Below are 23408 nucleotides of genomic sequence, written 5' to 3' on the forward strand. Positions count from 1 at the left end.
AAACCATACCTTTGTAAATTAAAACGATTCATATATTGGGATTAATTTAGCCATAATAGGTCACGTAATAATTTGACCGTGTATAGACAAGAGAATATTTGTTGAAGAAAGGAAGACATACACCCGGATGGCCTGAGGTTAAATTTCATTTTTGGGGGATTATTCATTTAAAGAATTGTCACCCAAGAAGGATAACTATTTTCTGCTTAGTGCCAAGTGTAACTCTTGTGTAGAACACAAAAGTTGGTTTGAAGAATGCCATAGGTTTCAGATAAGATGAACATGAGTAAAAGATTTCACTTTTGGGAGAACTATTCCACTCACTACAAGTTCCAAGGTAATTCTCTTAAATTATTTCAACTTTTTTTAGGAGGCGGATATCTGCCTGTCACCTCCGTTACCAGAAACACACAGCTGTAGTTTTATTTTAAAATAAAACTTTATTTCTTCCTTCATAGAAAAGAAACATCATTGATCTTAAAAACATTCATGTACCTTTTCGAGAGAATCCTTGAGACAATGCATCTTTTAACAAAATCAACATTCAGTGCACTTCAGTAGAAAACATTTTGTCACACCAACCATCTAGTTATCTATCTATAGCACATTCCATTCAACATTAAATCCCTGAGGATCTCTTTACAAAGAAACCCAATAAAGAGTACAAATTGGTTTAGGCAGCTCTCATATTCAATAATTTGTCTGACTTTATTACAAGCTTCAACGTTTAAACTCAAGTTTATGATGAAGGCATCTGTTATCATGGATTTTAAAGCTAAAATTAGAAAATATTGCACTTCAGAGTTTAATTGATCTGTTTAGTCCTTTGACAAATGGGAAGTCTATGGGCACTGAAGCTAAGATTTATAAATATTTGACAGTATTTGTGATATTATCTTTTATGTTCTTGAACGTGGTATGCACCAACAATCACTAAAACTTGTTCTGAGCCAATCAAACTCCTCTCAAAGAATTAAAGTTATATGTCCTGTTTAACAGGAAGAGGGACTGTGTGGGATGAACTAATGAAAGGTTCCCTTTACATGGTAAGAATGTTGTTTTGTGAAAGACTTCACAACTGTTCGCAACAGTTTATGAAATCTCAGTGATATAATATAGTATAAATGCTTCTGCAAAGTAACAAAAACAAATCTGCCAAAAGTTTTCCTTAAAGTTGGTGGAATTTATGCAATTTCATTTAACAGGCAGTGGCTCAATCCATCAGAGCTGCGAGAAGAACAGGGTAGTTGGGTGTTCCCCATCCTGTTACTGGATCCCATGAAGGAGAGGCACAGAAACCCTTTCCTTCAACTTTATCATCCATACAACTCAGGTGACATCCCTCGGTTACCTAAAAACAGGTAAATCAACTATTTGCTTGGAGGAAACTTACTAATACAATAGTAATGAAGGGATGTCACAAGATTGACATCACTGACAGCTTCTTACCGAAGGTCCATTTATTTTCCGTAAGAACAGTACAGATATAATTTTGGTTTTATTAAAAAAAGTTGAGGAGCCCGAATGGAAAAAGCAATTGAATGTAATGCATGATAAAATCTTATTAACACTTACATCATAAAGGCCTTTACCCTGCAATTTGTAAAGGCGAGGGTTGAGAAATCCTAAAGAAGGTAGACCCTTCAGGAAGCGATGGTCATTTATGAGAGAAAGAATTCCTCCTACTACTGGAGTTGAAGCCTTGGAAAAACATCCAGATTAGAAAATCATACCAAGTCTATCTCATAAGTAAATAACCTATATCAGAATGAAACATGTTCTCTGTATATTTACTCACTGAAGTTCCGGAAACCCATGGGATGGGCAAACGGTTGGTAACAACCCAGTAATTGTCAGAGAGCGCTGCTAGGTCTGGATAGGCTCGGCCACTAGTGTTGAAATACGTCTGTGGTGGTAGAGGCTGAACACTCTTCAGATATTTTCCAACCGCACCAGTCTATAATGAAAAACACAAACAACAACCTTAAAGGAACAGTTCGCCCAAAGAAATTCTTTCAAATCTGTAGAAATGTATTTGTTCTGATGAACACAGAGAAAGATATTTGGAAGAATGCTTGTAACCAAATAGTTCTTCGCCACCATTAACTACCACAGTAGGAAAAATGTCTCAATTTCTTTGTTCCGTTAAACAAAAGAAGATACTTTGAAAACTGTAGGGAAACAAACAGCTCTGGGGCACTTTTGACTACCATTGTCATTTTTCCTACTATGGTAGTCAATAGTGGCCAAGAACTATTTGGTTACAATCATTCTTCCAAATATCTTTCTCTGTGTTTATCAGAACAGAAGAAATGGATACAGATTTGGACTCAACTCGAGCTCGAGTAAATGATGACAGAATTTTTATCTTTGGGTCAACTGTCCCTTTAACTGTCTTCCAAATAAAGATTGTCATACCAAAAAAAGCCTATAAAAATTCATATTTTTATCATTGTGGGGGTGTTTAAGACCTGGTTTGCCGTTCACACCACAAATAATTCACAGTTACATACAGAAATCTAACCTGATAATCTGGCATTGAAAACACGTTACTGAAGCCACCCCCACTGATGTAATCAGTAACCTCATACGTGACTTTAAACGGATTCTGGAAAGAAGTCCCGCCCACTGTGGTCACATATGGACTTGCATGAAGAGAAGGACGAGATTATTTTTAACACATTATCAACAATATTTGATCATGCATTTTTTGATCAGTTATACAGATTGCAATTAATTGAACACCTGGATGCAGGAAAACTAGGCCTAAAGGTATTTCTTTCTTTGGTTAGATGTCTACACCCAGCTCCACTGTCACCTGCATAAAACAAAGAGATCCAGTTGAGCATGTGTGGGTTTTTACATCCAGATAAAAAGTAATATTTTTATATGATTTGGAACGGATCAAAATATGGTGATGAAATAGAGTCCCACAAAGGCACTTCTTCTTACCAGAGGCGAAGAGCATAGAGATCCCTCTGAGTCCCACTTTCATGAACTCAATGTTGATGCGGTTCATATAAGCAACAGAAAGGCTGTCTTCATCATCCCCATAGCTGATGGTGTGGACCCAAGGCACAGCAGACATGTTGCTGAGCATTAGCATCCACTGAAGGAATGGCTCCTGGGACTCATGACGGCCTATGACAGAGACAACAGTGATGCTGCTTACTACTACAAATCCACACTGAACATATCAGACCAGTCTTGAACAGCAGGTAAAAATCTATTTTACGTCCTGGGTGAAATACCTGGATTGGTGAAGACCCATGTGGAAATGTTTGCTCCACTGCTCATGATGTACTCCACGTCCAAGCTAGCTTCAATGCCGGCCTTCCCGCCACCCTGAGTGCCCACGACCCGCTCTACGGCTGACATGTGCGTGAATCCTCTACCAAACAGACTCATAAACTCAGCCAGGTCTGCGGGGTGGTAATACTGCTCCAAGAACTAACCAGTATACAGTCTTAAGTTAGTGGAGACATTTAGCACAACCACATAGTACATTCCAGAATTTTGTTCGAGCATACCTGTGCCACAGCCTGACTGTTGTTTGAAGCAGTGCCCACATCTTTAGCTGTAAGGTTGTAGCGACTCCTGATGACGGATGGTGTAACGCCCAAGTGATACCATAACGCCGATTGCTGCGTTCCTTTGAAGCCTTTACCGACAACCCTTCCGAGTGGTGGAAAGCGGTGAACACCACCCACTTTAAAAGACAGCAAATTACAAAAAACAGGCATTACGAAATAGATCGGTACTGACACCACGTCATTTTTAATGCTATGCTCATGTTATTTAGTATAAAATACTACATGACCGAATGATGCGAGGACTACGCTGCTCACCAAAGTCTAGATGCTGAAACACATCTTCATGAACGGAGTATAGAGAGGTCGACCTCAACAAAGACTGCCCGTCTTTATTATAGCGGCGAAATTTTGTGCCAGGGAGTAATGCTTCTGCAACCCTGAGATGAACAAATAAGAGGGAAATGTCTGTCATATGTCATAGAAGATTCCAGAAAATTGCTTTAAAGCTCTTGGAGCACTAATAAAGTACTTTAAGTATTTATAATTCATAGTTACATGAATAAAGTTAAATTGTCCTTACTGAGCAGTCATGGCACACTGAAGAAAGTCACGGGTTACAACCGTGTAACAGTTTTTGACCCCATGACTCTGAAGCCAATTCTGCACTGCTTTCTCGGTCAGTTGCGAAGGCTGTACAAGAGCAGCTACTTCTGCCAAGCTTAAATACTTCCCTAAAATAAAAGAATTAAAAGTGAGTGAGAACTGCGTGGTTTCTGTTTTTTATGACGATCGAAGCTCATTACCGTATTGCGGTGAATCTGGGTCTGACACTTGTTTCAGTAACTCTTTCAAATGATCCACATTTTGCTGCTTCAGCGCAAACGTGAGCTCCAATTCTTCCAAAGGTTTGACCCGTTCGACGAGGATCCAGTCCTCGGGAACACTGAAACGGGGAAGTAAATGATTAACAGCACGATGCAATGCGAATAAATCTGTGTTTACGTTTTAATGATCAAATAAACATCATAGTTCGGGATTAATGACTATTAAAAAGTGGCAGGTGTCTTACGAAGCATCTTGATCTGGCTCCAGCAGCTCCCCACAGACCAGCCAAATGCAGCTCAGAAACAAAACAAGCCTGAAAGGAAAGAAACAATAACGTTACACTGTCACTTTAAGAACCCATACGCCTCTGTTGGTTTGATGCAAATGTATTTAAACTGCCTTGCTGCCTTAAACTCCAGCAGTCAACTATATAATAAATCGTCTAGAAAAACAGACGAGGTCACGGAGAACATTAACAATGCACAGCACGTTCACAGCTGGTTTGGACGGAACGTATGACCTCGTCAGCTAAATTGTAGACTAAAAGCTTTAAATACACGGAGTTTCAACAAAAATTACTATGAAACTATAACTACTGCAGCATAACAGCCAGTAAAGCACATTACGTACCGCATTATTCTTGTATTCACGTAAGATGATCTGGAAAACACCACCAATGTCAGGCGTGAATGCGTTAATCATGTGACAGTCACGTGAGCATCAGCTGATCATTTATTGCGCTTTGCAGGAAGAGTCCGCAAGAGATGAGCATTCGTTTCATAAATCGAGTATTCAAAGATGTTATATTACATCCGCAAATACAAATATCGCAAAAGCTTTACTTTAACGTTTCAATGGAGGAACTCCATTACATTGACATAATGCCATTGCCGAGTGTTATATGTTAGAAATTAAATTAAAGCAAAAAAGCAGCGAAGACATATTTGTACAGTTTGGAGATAGACCCTATACTGTTACAACATGGCAAATTGAATTAGGCTTACTAAAATAATTTAAATAACAAAGTTAAAATATATATATTTTCAAAGTAGCCTACGTCTTTAAATTTTAATAGTTTCACTCAAGAAAATTAATTATTGATTTGTTATAATTAAAGTAACCGTTTTGGTACTTTTGTTCGGATTAATTTGTATGAAACAAATTAGGGCTGTCAAACGATTAATCGCGATTAATCACATCCAGAATAAAGGTTTGTGTTTACATAATATATATCTTTGTACTCTGCATATTAATTTTGTATTTATAAAGACAAAACATACACATACTTGTCTATAAATTTTTAAATGTATTAATTTATATTTACCAATAATTGAAATTGTAAATAAAAGTTTATTAATAGTTATATTTTATATTTTCCTTAAATATATGCATTTATGTGTATGTGTTTATAAATACAAAATTAATATGCACAGAACACCAGCATGTAAACACAAACTTTTATTCTGGATGCGATTAATCACGATTAATCATTTGACAGCCCTAGAAAAAATATGTTTTGAAGAAAAAAACTGTATTGAAACCTTTGTTAATTTTAGTACAGTGTTTTTGATATGAGAGATATTTAGGCTACTTAAATAGATAGACTAGCAGTACGACAATAGAAATAATTTTCATTGCAAAAGATAACTCGCTTGTCGTTTCACAGCATCATGTATTTCCTTACTGATGGATGATGTGTTCTTTTAAAATATAGAATTATTGCAAAAAAAGGAATGGTTGGTAATATCACAGCTCACAAATTAAAACACAATTGACTTTAAATTGATATAGATGTGCTATTTCAGGCCCTGTATAGTGGTATAAATTCAAATAACGAGTTTAGGTGGTGGGATTGGAAATACCTTCTACCTCAATGTGATCCAAGGTTAAATATCCCTGGGACTCTTTTTCTATGCCAGACAACTTAAGAAACAATTTTCTGTTTGAGAACTTGAGCATTTTGCATGGATATAGTGTACCTGTAATGAAATAATAATAGATTATGTTATATTTTCTCTTTGATTCCAGTAACCGACACATGAAAAGAAGCGTATGCTGGATTTAGGATCATGCACATGTTTGTCTTTATTTTTCATATATGACAAGGTGAAAATTGGGAGAAAAATGAACGGTATTAAGGAAGAAAATATCTAAATCCCACCTATTAATCTACATAAACCCACTAATGGGATGCACAGCTGATGGAATATCACATAACCTGGTAAATACTTTTAGTAACTTTATATTGCTCTTGTCTTAAGTTGTGTCATACTGAAGATGATACTTGACTCAAGAGTCCCAATATTCTAAGTCTGGTGCAGCCTGGCCAAAGAATGAGTAGAAAATTGAAAGCATTAATCACAAGATTAGTAAATGACTAGTAAATTAGTTGACTCATGAACAGATAACTTGTTGTGATGGAACATTTAATTAGTGTTAGTTAACAATAAAGTTATTCAAGTTAATAAAAACCCTAATATAACGTATACTTTTTTATATATTGTATAGGCTAACATTAATTTGTGTTTGGAATTCCTTCTTGTGTTGGAGAAAAAACACAAGTTAGCAGACAATGACTTTATGTCATTATACATAATATAAACGATTGTAAAAAGTGTTATAAAGTTAATTTTGAAATGAAGGTCTCTAAAACGAATATGCAATTACTACGTTTTTTTTAAAATTAAATTAAAGGCTACATAGTGTAAGTGTAAGAAACATACTTGGCTTCTTCGTGTAAAAAGGTACTGCATCGTATTTGCCTTTTACAAATGAAATTGCTTTACGCTTAGGGTAAAAGTGGCCTAGGATCTGTTTTCTATTATAGGGCTTTTGTTATGTGAACTGTGCGTCATCTTAGCTGTAGATGGCAGTGCAGGAACGTTAAAAAGTGAGGAATTTGCGCAAATGATGTACAGCACAAAAAGCAACACTTTCAAATAGAAATTGTAACTTTAACGCGCTTCTGTGAGGTATTTAGAAAATGATCCCTCTGACAAGAAAATCATTTGTCACGATGACAATTAAAATTAATGTTTAATTAATTATTAGTTTTAATATGAATAATTATTAATTTAATTAATAGAATATCTATTATTGTAGCTTATTATCTTATTTGAAATACAAACTCGCGACAGCCTTTTTAGCACAATTTATGATATAGACATGTCTGTCTAATAACCAATGTAAGTTCTGCCTACTGTCACTGCTGTTCCACATTGGTAACAAATGAGCGTCAAATGCTACACATTTGAGCGTGTTTTTCTTGTTGCCGTTGGGGGCGCAGTTTGCACACCGTGCAACAGGCTTTCATTCCCACGAGCCAGTGTTACTCACATTCAAGATATTAACACTATCTAAAGAGCAAAGGGGAGTTTCCAAAGTCATCAAATCCATCCAACTTTGCCATTTTCGGCCAGAGACCACTGAAAATGACTCCCAAGAAGACTGCCGCTCCCTTCCTATGGTTTTCTTTTTGCTTTGGGAATGTTCTTGAGGCAGTGGTACTGGGATCGGTGCAGTACCCCTCCGGCGCGCCTGATAACGGGCTCCACTCACATCTGGATGCGCGCGGTACAGGGGAAAGCAGCGCGATCTTCCGGAACGACTCAACATCTGTTCATGTCCCATCTTACATGATCTCTCTGTACAGGACTCTGTCAGAGCTGGACAGACGGGGAACGAACAGCAGTCTATTGCGCTCCAGAAGATATGCCAATACAGTGACCAGCTTCGTTGACCAGGGGCAAGGTGGGTTATAATGATGGGTTGTGTGATGTCTAATGCCTTATTGACCAATGGTACGGATTTTTATACCTTTAAATTGACTTCGATCACATGGAATTCTGATACTGGCACCTAAAATAATACATTATAATGAATGGCACAATGCGTATTTTGCTGTAATAGATAGTAATAGAACTTTATACAGCTGACAGTTTAAAATGAATAATCTCGGTATGACTTATTACTGATCCTTGTTATATTATTAAAGCTTATGTTTTTTAAATAATTCATATAAATGTCAATTTATTGCGACTACACGGGCGCTCTAATGATCGTAATTTGCTATGTGCATAACCGTAAACATTTAAAAAAGTAAATGTCCGCTCCAATTCTGTCCACTTATACGCAAGAACAAGTTATCCTAAAAACACGAATAATTTAGAGATTATTGAATAGGCCTAGCCTATATGATGCATACTATACAGTCTTGTTTGTTTGGACTCATGGACTCCCGATAATGTACAATATTTGAACTTTGTTTTTCAAAATGCGTAAAATAGAGCATGTGAAATATGAAGTCAAATGTCTCAAATTCCCAACATCTGTGACAAATAAACCTCACCAGCACCTAAAGCTAAAGTCTCTAAAACAGAGCACGCGCTCCCCCGACCAGGTGTTGCTGATAAAGATAGAGAAACATTTTAATGTAAAACTCATGTTCAAATAAAGATTGTCACGTAAAATACAGAATTTGCGAAATGCACCGTGTCAGTTCACCACCCAACCAAAACTATGAATGAAAGATATGCGTAAAACACCTTTGTGAGTTTTTTTATGTTTCTGAATAAATCGTTCAACTGAGAAGAGTCGATGTGACATTGATGCACTGAAAGGCCAGTTACATGTGAGGGCACATCCTTAGAATAATAATAAGAAACCTAAGGGTATATTTCAAAGATTTGCATTATATGGAGTTTATGGGCTCACCTTACCTTATTGACTTGCTCATCTGAAGATGGAGATTTTTTTCATGTGAAGAGTGCAGGGATTTGATCCTGTGAGTGCTTTATATGAAATAAATCTAAGTCACTCTAAAAAGTACAAGCACAAAATGTTCAATTACACTGTCTGATACCAAAAAAGTTTGAGCGCAAACTCAGTCGGAAGCCCTGGTACTTGAACCTGAATCCTTGACTGCTGTAGCTCAATTTTAAGGTTAGACCTATGTCATTGTATTGGTGGCTGGCATGGAAGATGCTTCACTCCAAAACTTCTTTCATTTGATCATTTACAACATCCTTTTTGTTATGAAAAAATGATCTGTGTTTAAAGCATTCATTTTGTATGTTTCTTTCATGCATTCGGGTTGGCAGGTAAAGCCATCGTATGGTCGGTTCGCAAATTTTGGAAAATTGGTAGATTTCAAACTGTTTGCAATTACTATTATACATAAAGTATAAAACTTGTCAAAGTACACAGTCAACATGATATGTTCCGATCTGGCCTTGGGATTTTAAGAAGCCAGCTCATATTGGAAGAATCCTCTTCATGTTTAACCCATGAAACTGCGGTCTGTGTATCAGGTTGCATGGTACTCCGAGTTCCATTTTTAGCAGGATGTCAAGATGTCAGCATGGAAGCTTGTTTTACTCCAAGTTCAAAGTCTGGTCTCTCTTAAAAAAGATTTCTTCTGCATCATCTCAGTCACGGATAGGACCACGTATTGGCTGTGTGCTTTGGGCCAATTTCTTTCTTTAGACAAAGGAAAGGAAACGGCATTCAAACCTCAAATGTTATGTGAGATTTGGCTCTCTGGAGAAGAAAAGGCCAAATCAAGTGCATGGTGGCCACAGAATGCTGAGGTTCACAACCCCTTGAATAATACCTAACATTTATGTTTATAAGCCACCCACATTTAGAATTTACTACCTTTTCTCGAGGACAAGCTTAGCATGGGGGTCCAGGGGGGTTCTCAAGCATTTCCAATGTCCTGCCAAACCTTCTTCTCACTCAATCAGTGTAATTAGCAGATGCTGCCAAGGGCTGAGGCGGTCCAACAAGTCAGCCAAATGCTCTCCACCTGGTCTCCATGAGAGTGCTGCGCCTCGCGTTTGGAGAAATCATTCAGGGCTCAGAATGTTATTCTCATCGAGTGGATGGACTGACAATTTGTATATGGCATTTTTAACAAAAAGCCATTAGAACATGATGTAACCAAATATTCAGGACTGGGGGACACCAAATATGCGGTTTTAAGGATCATCCACAAACCTGAATATTGTGTGTGTGTTTCATAATTAATTTGGTCATTTTGAGATAAACAGAAGTGATCGTTATAAATCTAGCATCTACCATCTTGTTAGTGGAAAAAGCACATTTTATACAGTAGTGGCCAAAAGTTATGTCTGGGTAGACATATTGGTACAATATTTTCTTTTAATGCCCCCTCGGGTTAAATTAAACCATCAAAATATAAGGTGTAAAAAATGGAGAAAACATCAAATGCCTAATATATAGCTGCGGAAAAAATTAAGAGACCATTCCAAATTTTAATTTAATCAGCATTTCTAGATGTATTGTGGCAAAATCAAACCTCAGGAGTGACATGAAGTCATCCAACAGCAATGTGAAAGACTGACAGCATGACAGGACGCATGAAAACTGTGATAAAAATCGAGGGTATCACATAAAAAAATATGTTTTAACACATAGTACTATTGTGTTGCTCAAAGGTGAATATAAACTTGTTTTCTTTGCACTTTGCCTATTTGAAAATACAGAGCATCTGTAAAACAATATATTTTTTTTAGTTTGAGTTCACAAAATGAAACAAAATTTATAATTTTACCTAAACACATATACCTATAAATAATAAATTCAGAAAAACAAAAATTATTTTGAAATGGTCTCTTCATTTTTATGCGGCTGTATAAATATTATGTTTTGTGTGTTACTTTTTACCAAGCCTCCTTAAATTCTCAACGCTGAGCTTCAGTTTACACTCTAAGCACAACTACTGTATGCAACATGCATGTAAAAAATATAATGCATCTTTTACAATATAATTGAATAATAAGCGAAGATGTTAATTGTACTTGAAAAATAAAACGTAAAGTTAGACATTTTTAGTCTAACTTTACATTTACATTAGTAAATAGTTTCATTTTAGCAAACATGTTTGCATTGCATTGCTTTACACACCAGTTTTGGAACCTGTCATTTTATAAAAACAGTATCAGTTGACTACTACTAACAGCGCTGTGTTCCTAGTAAGGGGCCCACCCAAATGTCTATATATTGATCCATATTTGATCCACTTGTATTTTTATTTCCTTTTAGATGACCCAACTCTGAAGTTCCAGCAGCAGTACACATTTGACCTGTCTGGCCTGTCCCGAGCAGATGAACTGATGGAGGTGGAGTTGCGGGTTCTGAGGAGACCACCACCTGACATCTTAAATTTACTCTCCAATGGTGGGAACGTGTACCGATTGCTACTTCACACCTGCTCCCTCTTCCGATCTTCTCAGCAGCCTGTGCTCCTTACCTCCAGGACCATTGATCTCCTGGATACCACTTCAGCCACGTGGGATGTGTTTGACATTGGTGCGAGCGTGAAGAAGCACTTCAGGTTGCACAAGAAAACAAAAGACAGCAGGCTCTTGTGCTTTAGCATAACAGCTGTTTCAGACTCAAATAACGCAGCGGTGCGGCCAGCTCTGCTCGGTCTCGGCCACAAGGATCCGCAGACTAACGAAAGAGCCCTGCTGGTTGCCTTTTCCCGGGCGCGAAGGAAGGAGAACCTCTTTAGGGAGATTCGTGAAAAGATCAGGGTCATGAAAAGTCATCAGTTTTCTAACCCTTCACCCGTCCATAGTATGAAAGAGGGTCACCCCAGACATCGGAGGAGGAGGAGGACGGTGCTGTCAGGACGTTTTAGCGGAGCAGGTGGCGGAGGTCCAAGCATTGGCGGAAAAGGAGGTGGCAGGAGGAGAACGCGTTGCAGCAGGAAACCGCTTCACGTGAACTTCAAAGAACTGGGGTGGGATGACTGGATTATCGCACCGCTGGATTACGACGCGTATCACTGTGAGGGCTTGTGCGACTTTCCTCTGCGCTCACACTTGGAGCCGACCAACCACGCTATTATCCAGACGCTTATGAACTCCATGGACCCGGAGTCCACTCCTCCCAGCTGTTGCGTTCCTTCCAAACTCAGCCCGATTAGCATCCTGTACATCGACTCTGGAAATAACGTTGTTTATAAACAGTATGAGGACATGGTGGTGGAGAGCTGTGGGTGCAGGTAGCAGTGTGAGTGAGGGGTGGACTACCCCTGGACTTTATCGGAGAGCTGACTCGCTTGAAGTGGCCGAGCGCAGCATTGTGGGCAAGACGGACTTAGTCAGAGTGCCTATTTTGTGAGAGGGACAGTGTGTAAATGTGTTGACAAGTGTGTAAATGTTTAAAGGGTGATAAGTGTGTGAACAGAAAACAGCGTTTCAGAAGCGAACCAGAGCATGTGTCGAATGGCTGTTTACTGGAGCCCAAACACCAAATAAACAACAAGAAATTTGACAAAAGACAGAACTCTATGGCCCAGTTTAGACTTGAAAAGTCTCAAAATCTGTCAGCAATGGCACACAACTTTAATGCGTAACATAAAATATATAACCTTAATGGTACTTCGCATGACAGCATTCAAAATGAAAAAGCTTGAATGAAAATTTTCTCTGAGGAGCCAAAAATATCTTGTTGCATTAATCAAATGTGACTTTGACTGAGTGAAATTCCGCTCTTAAAACCATTCTAAATTTCTAAATACACAACGTGGTTTTCCTTTCAGAGTTTTAGGTGTTTATAGAATGAAGAGAGAGTAGTGCTGATTTATTACACGTGACAGATCTGAATTTAATATCAAGATAAGATAACCCACCAACACCTGATGCTCTCTAGAGTTCAAATCTGGCCGTGTTTTGACAGGACCAGAGGAAAATCAAATAAATCTTTACACATTATTTTATAAAACAACTGAAATTAATCTGGTTTATGGGGACGGGAAAAATAAATGTACACAAACATGTCTTGATAACACCAAATTTCGGATTAGTGTGCAGTAGCACGTGCATTGTGTGAAAGATGAATGACATCATTTCATGGCGTGACCTCTGACCTTATTCTGTGAGAGGTGTATTGGAGCCCAAATCACAATGATTGTTTCATTTTTGACACCAGATTTGGCTTCATGAAGACCTTTGTTCACCTACAAGGGTTTATTATTTCAGCTGGTTTATTATTTTTTTAAATCTCGCTTTCCTTCCTTAAAGGGAGCGTTCACACAAAAATGAAAATACTGTCATCGTTTACTCACCCTTTTGTCATTTCAAACCAGTGTGACTTTCTTTCTTATGCAGAACACAAAAGAAGATAATTTGAAGAAAGTTGGAAAGTGAACAGTGCCGGCACCCATTCACATCTTAATGGTATGGACACAAAACCAATAGAAGTGAATGGGTGCCGTCGTTGTTCGGTTACCAACATTCTTCAAAATATCTACTTTTGTGTTTCACAGAAGAAAGAAAGTCATACAGGTTTGACTTTGAAATGACAAGAGGGTGAGTAAATGATAACAGAATTTTCATTTTTGTGTGGACTATTACTTTAAGTAAGGCGTACTATCAGTGTCACGGCAGAATATTTTCCTGCTTACTGTTACTGTTACTGCAGAGCTGATCTTTAATTCATAACAGCAATTGTTTTTTACTATTTTGACATTTCTCCATGGTAATTCCATTTAAACCAAATTGGGTCTCGGACTACGAGAATTATGATTAACCATATTGTCTATGGCGGCATTATGAAAGTTACATTCCTAAATCAACGGACCACAGCTAAACGAACCAGAACGAAGTATCTGTGCCGTAGAAAAAACGTGATGGCTCAAAATCTTCTCATCACTGGACAAAATGTACCACGCGGTTTTGTGGTACGCAATTGGCGTGATTGTCGATTTGCATGCATTTCATACTTCTGCTGAAATTAGTTACATATTTGTAGAAAGCTCATAGTTGTGTAAAAAAACAGTTCATGCATCCCTTACAATGTTTCTGCATTCGCCATTCAATTCATGCATATAATGTTTGTTTTTCTATATCCAACACAGACCATTTCTGTTTGTACAGTAAAAATGAAATAATTGCATTTTGCAAGCAATGCACAACTTCATTGTAACATTGTTGACACATGCTTGCTAAAGCAGCTGTTTCCTTTCGTTCTGAGACGAAAATGTCTTCGGCAGTCTGCGTTGGACTGTTTGAAAAGATGTAGCCAAAGTAAGATAAAGCGCAATGAAATGCGACTGTCTATTTCAAACCTTCGGAAACAAATGAGTTTCATTTGGCCGGGCAAAAACAGTTCAAGCAATATCTCACTCAAGCTCTCTATGTACTTTCTTTGTAAATGGTTTCAACCTTATGTGCCTGCTCTTCTAATCGAATTCCTCTGAAGGCAGTTTCTCCAAACAATCTGATTGATTTCAAAAGCAGCCTTTTAGAATTTCTTATATCGACTTTTAATACGATCATATATGTATCCACAGCTAACCACGGGAGGGAATAACATTTCAGGACGCCATCGTTGTACATTTTACACTTCATTCAGGGGATGAAGAGGTTTCAATAGTACCGTCAACCCTTTTGTTGTTTGGAGGTCTGGAGGTTATCAGTTTAAGCGCTGCTTGAGTTACCACGGTTGTGTCTCACTGTTTGACTAAAGTAAAGAGCCTTAGGAGACATTTAGTAAAGGTTTCAATTCAGCGTGCCAAGTGTGGTCAGAAAAATGAATAAAAAACCTGCAGGATTGTCATGGTTCAGTAGAGGGCTTTGGCACCCCTTGAATGCTGATCAGTGCTAAGCAATGTTAAGTTCATACATACATCTGTTATTCTTTATTTTATAAAAGATGGTCAATATAAAATGTTGCTAAAAAAATCCCTAAGGGAAACAGGTAGGATGGAACAATAAGCAGTGACTGTTTTTTTATTAGAGCAAAGGACTTGAAAATGTGTAAAATATTCGTACACATGCCCAAGTGCTCTTGTTAATTTAATCGAATTCGTTTTTTATATTTATCGTGCTGTGTAAACGAAGGAACAGAAAATAAGGGCTTTGCAAAACCGAAGGAAATGTTTTGTTATGGATGTTTTTTGTAAATGCACTGTGTATGTATGTGTTAGATAAGGAAATGTACATAATTAAATTGTAAATTATATGTAAACAGCAATATATTGCTTTCTTGTTTTGGACATATTGTTTATTAGTATATGTTAAAATATAAAAACAAAAATATAAATTTGAAGTAAACACACGTTGCATCTTTATTTTTTGTAAAATGTATTTTATTAAAGAAAAAAAGTGTTGCTGAAAAAAGCACTCCAGCAAATCATCTTTCCCAGACGTTCACATGAAAGTGAACCCTCGGTGACTGTCTGACTCACCCACGGTTCCAGAATCATTATTGGGTTTGTATTTTGTCTCATTTTTTTGCCAGCAAGTATTTAGCAAGATTCCAGGTGATTCTACATTCCACACAACAGAGTGGGGTAAGGTATTGTCCGGTGCTGGCGGGGGTCCCGTGTGGCATTGTGCGCTGACCTCCGGGAAACACATAATTTGTGTTCAGGGTCCCTGTGGAGGGTTTTCAAAACGAAAGACTTTGAGCTATTATGCACATGTCCAGGGAAGGTTATGATGCAAGACCAAGTGGATGAGCTGGATCATCAGTCACTTTTATTACAATTCCTCCAATATTTAAAAAGGCGTAAGAGAAATAACTTATTCAAAGATGTTTATGCTGTCTGTTAATCTAGCTTTGATGGATAGGATGACTCTTCTGAAGTTACTAATATTTCCTTTGTTGAGTCTACTACAGATACCATGGTAATACACACTATATCAAACAATTAGGGACAGTTGGTGGCCCCTCACCAAGTACATTTTTTCAAGGGTGATTTTAAATCAGCACTGACCCCCAAATATTTGAACAACTGCCTGGAGTCCGTGACAAGAGGGGATATGATTTTTCTTTAAGAAAGGAAAGATCTTTCTAAACAGCGCGTTTCTTTTTTATTAAATCATGTTGCAGATTTTGACATTTGTCCAAGTGTCTTTTCCTGAGAGCCATAGTGGCCCAAATAAAACCTAATTTAGGACTAGGATCTTAATAGAGAGATGAGCATGAAATGAGTCCAGTGCTGTCATCTAAATATTTTCTTGGACTTTTTTGGAAATAGTAGTGTTAAAGGAATAGTTCACCCAAAAATGAAAATTATGTCATTTACTCACCCTCGAGTTGTTCCAAACCTGTATACATTTCTATGTTCTGATGAACGCAGATAAAGATATTTGGAAGAATTTGAGCAATTTTCAGTTCTGGAACATTATTGACTACCATTGAAATTTTTCCAATGGTAGTCAATGACGTTCCAGAACTGAAAATTGTTCTTCCAAATATCTTTCTCAAAGAAATTCATATAGGTTTGGAACAACTAGAGGGTGAGTAAATGACGACAGAATTTTCATTTTAGGGTGAACTATAAACTTTAATTTCTGATATACTATCAAGATACAATAAAAAAGATTTTTAATTTTTAATTGACAATCTTTTTCCAAATGTCAATGCAATACACAGTCTCAGTAATCTATTATTAAACAAACTTGAATACTTTATTTTATTCACATTTGTCTTTTTGTATTTACTGAACTGATAATGTTATTTCAATTTAATTTACTGTATCATACAGCATACGACTACTGTTTAATTTTCACAGTATCAAGTCGATATCTTTTCTAAACATTTGGCCATTTTCTGTTTAACAAAGAACTAGAAGTCAGCCAAGGTTTGTTAGAACTGACATAATTTATAACTATTACACACAAAAGACTAGCCGCTAGTCAATACATTGCACTCTGATTTTAATGTAAATACTGCGTAAACACATCTGATTCACTTAAACAGAATCAATAGCAAAGATGGGCCAGTACGGGGGACAATTCTATCTCTCTGTGAGTTACACAACCTGCAAAACATATTCAATACCCCCCTGAGAGCAGCTAGTGGGATGGGATGCAGCACTGTTAGCTTTTCTTACACTCACAGTTTTGTGTCATTGAATGGGAATGTAGGTCCCTGTATATGGTTCGGAAATTGGTACTCGTGTTACTATAATAGAACAATGTGCTTTAAAAGAAGTTAAAACTACTTTTGCATATCTCACAACAGCACCAATAAGTCTAAATATGGTTGAAACAACTTATTTCTATTCGAATCTGAATTCCAGATCGGTTTAATAACAGGTTGGTACAAATCTGTGGAGGGAACGGGAAACAGAACAACTTTTGCAACGTCAAAACATAAAGACCAGGGGAAAAAAGAACATGATCTATTGCAGATGATATTTGGCAGGAAAATAGCAGAATATCTCTGGAATGATTCTATATCACCACAAGAGAACCCAAACCACTCTGGAGACGTAAAACAGTAAAGCTTGTTTGCTTTGCCACAATTCAATCCACCCGGGCAGGATTACTCCATTTCCTCCTATGAACTAGCCCAGCCTCCTGATTTAAATCAAGGATAAGCAAATTAAGGGGCTTTGTCATTCTTTTTGAGAAGTCTGGAAAGAAAGATTAAAGAGACCCGGGCTTACATGGAGAGTCCCAGCTCCGACAGGGAAAGGCGAACCGGATCAGCTGGAAATATTTACAGAGCCACTCTGGAACAAGATGCGTCAATCACCGCCGGAGCGTTCCACCTACAGGCCATCTCGGTGATGAGACTTCAAATCACCCAAACGAAGTTGGTGTGGAGGATCCGTGTCGTGTCTTAGCACTGTCTTAAGTTCAACTTAAGTTCTGGAAAATACAGTGCTGAAGTAAAAGTGTTATGACAGATTGTATAAATGCTGTTGTTAAAACCAGACACTTTGAGTATCAAAGAGCACAAATTGAGAGTTTCGATGTTTAATTATATTGAGGGAGCTTGTCTGAGAACTGAATAATATAATAGACACATTTTTTCGCTTGGTAACCCCAGGAAACCATGCAAGGAGAGAATAAGCCCATGGCCGGGTTTTCCGGGTCCTGCTTTGGCTCCTTCATTTACCATTTAACAAACTCTTGGGATGCGTCTACAGCCAAGTTGGGGCCTAAAGAATCTGAATGGATCTCAAGCTAAGAGAATAGCAGCTTGAGACTATATTCCAGAGTCCCTGTGATGCCGTCTGGAAAATTAAAACGATCCGTTCACGAGTGACAGATTTAATGTTCAGGTTCATTCATACGGAGACAGCTGCAAATATACATAACGTCCATGCCTTAAACCAGGGTACAGAGTGAGATGCATTAAAATTCATCATTTTGGGGTTCTTGAAGGTTCCAGGTCGCTGCCTTGCTAGTACAGGCATTTCCTGGTTTCCTGTAACATTAACACATTTTTTATAGATAGAAATCAAATGACATGTTAGACTTTGTTACACATTTTACTGAAAGGCAAACATGTCTTGCAAGGGCAATGTAAAATGATACAGCAATAAACATCAGAAGCCCTTTCCTTTAAGCTGTATATTAACAATATTTTATATATCCATCCATCGTCCATACCACTTTTCCTTTATAATGAAATTACCTTTATTGTTGTATCAACAAATGAATGTAACAACAAATATCAAAGTAAATTTCTTATTCTGAGTAATGTATGTTTTTTTTACCTGCTGACCTGGAATGGATTGCATTCATTTTTTTATTTATCCCCGTTTTATTTATTCCTTCCCCTGTTCATGTATTCGTATTGCACGTTATACATTTACAATTATGGCTATTGTCGTAAATAAGAATCTTAAATCTTAAACATACTGTACAGCTGTGGAGAAAATTAAGAGACCATCTCAAAAGGATTTGCTGTGTTTCTGAATTCACTGTTGTGTTTAGGTAAAATGATCATTTTTATTTCATTCTGTGAACTACTAACAATATTCATCACAAATTTCAAATACAAATATTGTTTCTATTTGCATTTATTTGCAGAAATTTAAATCTGGAGAAACAGGCCAAATGACCTGAAATACGGCAAAGAAAACTAATTTCATATTCACTTTTAAGCAACACAACAGTAATATCTGTACATTTGGAATAAATTTGGAATGGTCTCTTTTTTTTCTATGGCTGTATAACTACAATATTTCAAAAATTATAACATGCGTGTCCTGTTCCACTATAACCTCTTCAGGCTTGAAACCAACACAAATAAATAATTACAATGTCCACTGGACAGACAACTGAAACTGCGATTTAAAATTCTCTAAAATGACAAAGAATTTTTTTCAAAAGTAAAAGTAATACACAACATGGTTGTGCAATAACATTTTTACATTTGACCATACAAATTAACTGTACCAAAATGAGTCCAATTTATATTTTGACAGTAAATCGAAACACCCAATTAACAGCCTTTGTATGATCTATGGTCGTCTCCTTTCTGCCAGCCATAAAACTGCATTGGAAAGATGTTAATCTGCTAGTCAAAGCGTCCTGAGATCGCCACAGATCCATTCTGCGGTCATGTTGGCCACCTCTTCTCCTGCATCCAGCACAAATGCGTGACGGATGCCCCTCTCACACAGAAGAATGTCACCTCCGGGGAACTCCCTACTGATATCATGGTAGTACTGCACAGGGCACCAGTGGTCCGTAGCTCCATAGTAAAAAATAAGCTGACGGAGAAAAAAAACAAGTTAGTAGAACATCCCTGAGATGTAGATGCATTTGATGTCAAACTAAGCGACTTCTTCAGGTTTAACCTCTTTTGGGTTTTTCTAACATTGTGTGCTTAAGTGTCACTGACGAAAAATCCATCAATCATTTTAAAGACAGTTTGGTAAGGCACACTTCATATCGCTAAGCAGGTCAGAAGCAACAGTTTGTTATCGTCTGTCAACGAAAAGCTCTAAAATGATTATTTTCTTTGCGAAAGAGAATTACCAGGCCTGTCAATCAGTTTATAAAATAAAACTGAATTAGCTGTAAATAAATGCTTTTTTACAAACAAATAAATAAAAAGTAAAGATACGCCATAATCTATAAAGCAGAATATGTCAAATTACAACACAAAGACATACCAACTTCAAACCCAAAACCCAAGTGGGAAAACCATCAAGATTCTTTTTGAATAAAACAAAATGTAAGAACGGCTGACATCAACACTTCCATGTCCATCATCTCCCCTCGGACACCATTGTGGACACTTGAAGGGTATTTCCTACAGTTCGGCAGCCGTAACCTCCGCTGAACGAAGCCAACAACATCAAGACGAATAGAAAAACCCACCGTGTCGATGTCTAAGGGCTATTAATCGGCTAGACCTCTAAAGCTGTACACAATAGAAAGATCATATTCTCTTGTCAACTGCTTTGCATGATTTCTCTGACAAACTGCATAATGCTTGGCCTTTGCAGACTGTGCCAGTTAATCGTGATGGGTTCTACATCTGTCGGCCTGATCGATTTCACCACAGCCCATAAATCTAAGAGAGGAGTCAGATGCACGCGGTTTAATGTGGAGAGGGGTATAAACGTGTGACCTCCTGTCTTCACCTTCAGCTCTTTCTGAAGAAAATGATTCTAGCGTCGCTATTGGCAGGAGAATCGGACCGCGTGGATACGAAAGAAGAGAGCAAAATCTGACGCGGTTGTCAGAAACCCACAAATAAAAGAGTTTCCTTCCTTTCCTAAATTTTGGGTGGGATGCTAAGATTTGAGAAGCAAATCTGCGGAAAACATTTCAAGTGACGTTTCTAGAAACTTCTAGCAGCACGTCGAAGTACGTAATCTGAGACTTAAAGACTTTAAATAAGTGATTCCTTAAAGTAACAGAGGATTTCACCTTTTTAACTGATGACAGACACAGTCCATCAGCTATCAGCAATCCAGCCCTCCACCCTCTGCATGGAGACGCAGTCTCTGGTTTGCATCACACCAGGGTATTGAAAAGGACACATGCACTCAGGGTGGATTCTTCTAAGCATGCTTTCATTGTGAAAAAGGAAGGGTGGTTTGGAGGGCATCAATATAGTAAAGACTTGTACTATGTGGTCAGTTTTCTAGGGGTATTATTTCAGTATTTCGGGGAAAATTAGCAGCATAAAAACACATCCAGCAAGTTTTTTTTACTTTTCTTCCTCTTTTTTTAATATAATATATACAGTAATTAATCTGCGGGCTCTCAGATGAACATAACAGAGCATAGATTTATACATTATGTTCATTATGTTCATTATTCATTACTATGAATGTTATGTTTCCTCTGCACACAATTACAGTACATCATTTTTTATGCCCTCCGGTTTAATGGTCGATTCTGTCAGACAGAAGAAAAAACTTATGGAAGATCATATAATTATAACAGAAAGAAAGGTTTTGAAGGTTTCTTACAAACCCAAATAATATACAGTATAATTCTAGTGAACTATGTACTGTAAGAGGCATAAATCCTTCCAATCCTGCCTATAGACCACATCAGTAATACTGTATTTGCATTTCGGAAAAGTTCAAATATAATTTTTGTTATGTGATAACCTCGATTTTTCTCACAGTTTTCATGCGTCTTGTCATGCTGTCAGTCTTCCACGTTGCTGTTGGATGACTTCATGTCACTCCTGAGGTTTGATTTGATTAAAACACAGCAAACGCTGGACCGTGGCCCCACAGATGCGGGGTTTCACACCCATGCCCTAAACTAATGCACTTACGCACTCACCAAAGTTGTGTGTGCAGCAGTTAATGGAGCAATTCACATACAGACATCAATTACTGACTGAATCAGTGTGCGTCTCATCTGCTTTAAACATGTTTAGAGGTCTCTTTGATTCGCCGCTTTAGCACGTAGGGAATTAAGAAAAAGTGCGTCATTTGGTAGCATGGTTCTTTTCAACGAAAACAAACAAGCCTCTAGCCATCCGTCCGAAACAAAAGATGCTGTTTCCCAAAAAACCTACTTTTGCAATTTGTTACGGTTATTCTCGCAATTCAAATTTTGTGATGCAAGCATTACCTTGTTGAGGTGTTGACGTATGGTAGAGTTGTCTCTCTCTACAACAAGTCTCATTTCTTGGCTTCCCATATACATAGCGTTAGCTAAAAAGACAGAGAGAGAAAAAGGGCATGTGAAGGGGTTTACATATGTAAAACTTAAATCAATGAAGTAGTCCAAACAAAACTTTGCAAACATTTACACATCACGCATAACACGGCAGCCACCGCGGCTTGACTAAACATACAACGGTATCGAAATAAAATACCCATCAAAACGCAAGCTCTATGGCCGGCGCTCGTACAAACAGCAACCAGATCTGGAGGATTACATCTGTTCTCGTTCCCATTTACTATGGATGTACAATCCGGCTAACAACTTAATGATGCAAAATGATGTCACTGTTTTCAGACACAGCCTCTGAGCGTTGAAATAAGGTGTGTCATTTGAATTTCATGTGGCCTCTCTCTGGTTCTTCAAATGCTTGGACAGTCTTTCCAAAAAATGACAAAGCCAAATATATGAGGAGAGAGACGTGGACCGGAAAGTAAAAAGTAACTTTGATCTTACATGCCATAACAGGTTTTTTATTAAAACCATTTGGTGAGGTATACACATTAGACATTACAATTTGTCGTTTTATCTTTCAAAACATCTTAAAATGACTTTGTAGTGATGACAGCAGAATAAAAAAATGGATTATACAATACTTAAATACCAAATAAACCAACACAATCCTACAGCAATTCGTATTTTACAAATTTGTATCATTTCACAAACTTTAATTTAGTACGTTTTACTATCATTTCCTTTCATGCCAGTGATGGTTAGGTTTAGGGGTGGGCAACAGTGTTGCTTTCATCTCATTATTGTACAATTTTGTATGATTTACATTGTGCAAATACATACAAATTAGCCTCCTCGTAAAATGGTTGTGAATTTCTGTAAGAATATTACATTTACTGTACATTACATTTACACCCGTTTTTATCCAAAACGACTGCATTTAAGTCAAACATTTTATTAACATGTTTTGTTTCCGGCAACTGAACCCGCGATCTTCCAGTTCAGCATATCAATGTAACACTTGGATTAAATGGATGGATTAAAGTGAAATCTGGCTAGAAGACAAATGCAAAATAAATAATCTGGCAAGTTAAACATTTAAACTCAAATGTAATTAAAATAATATTTGATTAAAATGATATTTTATTAAAGTATTTTATCTTTAAATGGTTCAAAG

The 23408-nt window shown here is 37.4% G+C and overlaps 3 protein-coding genes across 4 annotated transcripts in view; 1 reads left to right on the top strand and 2 right to left on the bottom strand.

The window, feature by feature from the left end:
- Positions 1-426: 426 nt before the first annotated feature.
- Positions 427-5092, bottom strand: tpp1 (tripeptidyl peptidase I). Its single transcript, XM_057343894.1, has 13 exons — positions 4989-5092; positions 4603-4671; positions 4337-4476; positions 4114-4264; positions 3849-3970; positions 3531-3709; positions 3252-3450; positions 2953-3141; positions 2746-2818; positions 2525-2645; positions 1799-1957; positions 1576-1701; positions 427-1351 (listed from the first exon to the last, which is right to left on the bottom strand). The coding sequence occupies exons 1-13, from the start codon at positions 4991-4993 to the stop codon at positions 1214-1216; spliced, it is 1671 nt and encodes a 556-aa protein (XP_057199877.1). The 5' UTR covers positions 4994-5092; the 3' UTR covers positions 427-1213.
- A 2663-nt stretch (positions 5093-7755) lies between these two features.
- On the top strand, positions 7756-13436 carry gdf7 (growth differentiation factor 7). The gene is made up of 2 exons (XM_057344685.1): positions 7756-8108; positions 11424-13436. The coding sequence occupies exons 1-2, from the start codon at positions 7790-7792 to the stop codon at positions 12392-12394; spliced, it is 1290 nt and encodes a 429-aa protein (XP_057200668.1). The 5' UTR covers positions 7756-7789; the 3' UTR covers positions 12395-13436.
- Positions 13437-18033: 4597 nt separating this feature from the next.
- Positions 18034-23408, bottom strand: part of ldah (lipid droplet associated hydrolase) — a 38054-nt gene continuing 32679 nt past the window's right edge. Inside the window, exons 6-7 of one of the 2 annotated variants that reach the window (XM_057344687.1) lie at positions 22187-22269; positions 18034-19851 (exon numbers count right to left, since the gene is read on the bottom strand). In XM_057344687.1, coding sequence (XP_057200670.1) covers positions 19660-19851; positions 22187-22269 — 275 coding nt within the window. In that variant the 3' untranslated portion in view covers positions 18034-19659. The remainder of the gene's footprint in view (positions 19852-22186; positions 22270-23408) is intronic. The other variant, XM_057344686.1, reaches the window with a different exon arrangement.

This window comes from Triplophysa rosa, linkage group LG10 (genome assembly GCF_024868665.1).
Source record: "Triplophysa rosa linkage group LG10, Trosa_1v2, whole genome shotgun sequence".
Taxonomy (NCBI): Eukaryota; Metazoa; Chordata; class Actinopteri; order Cypriniformes; family Nemacheilidae; genus Triplophysa; species Triplophysa rosa.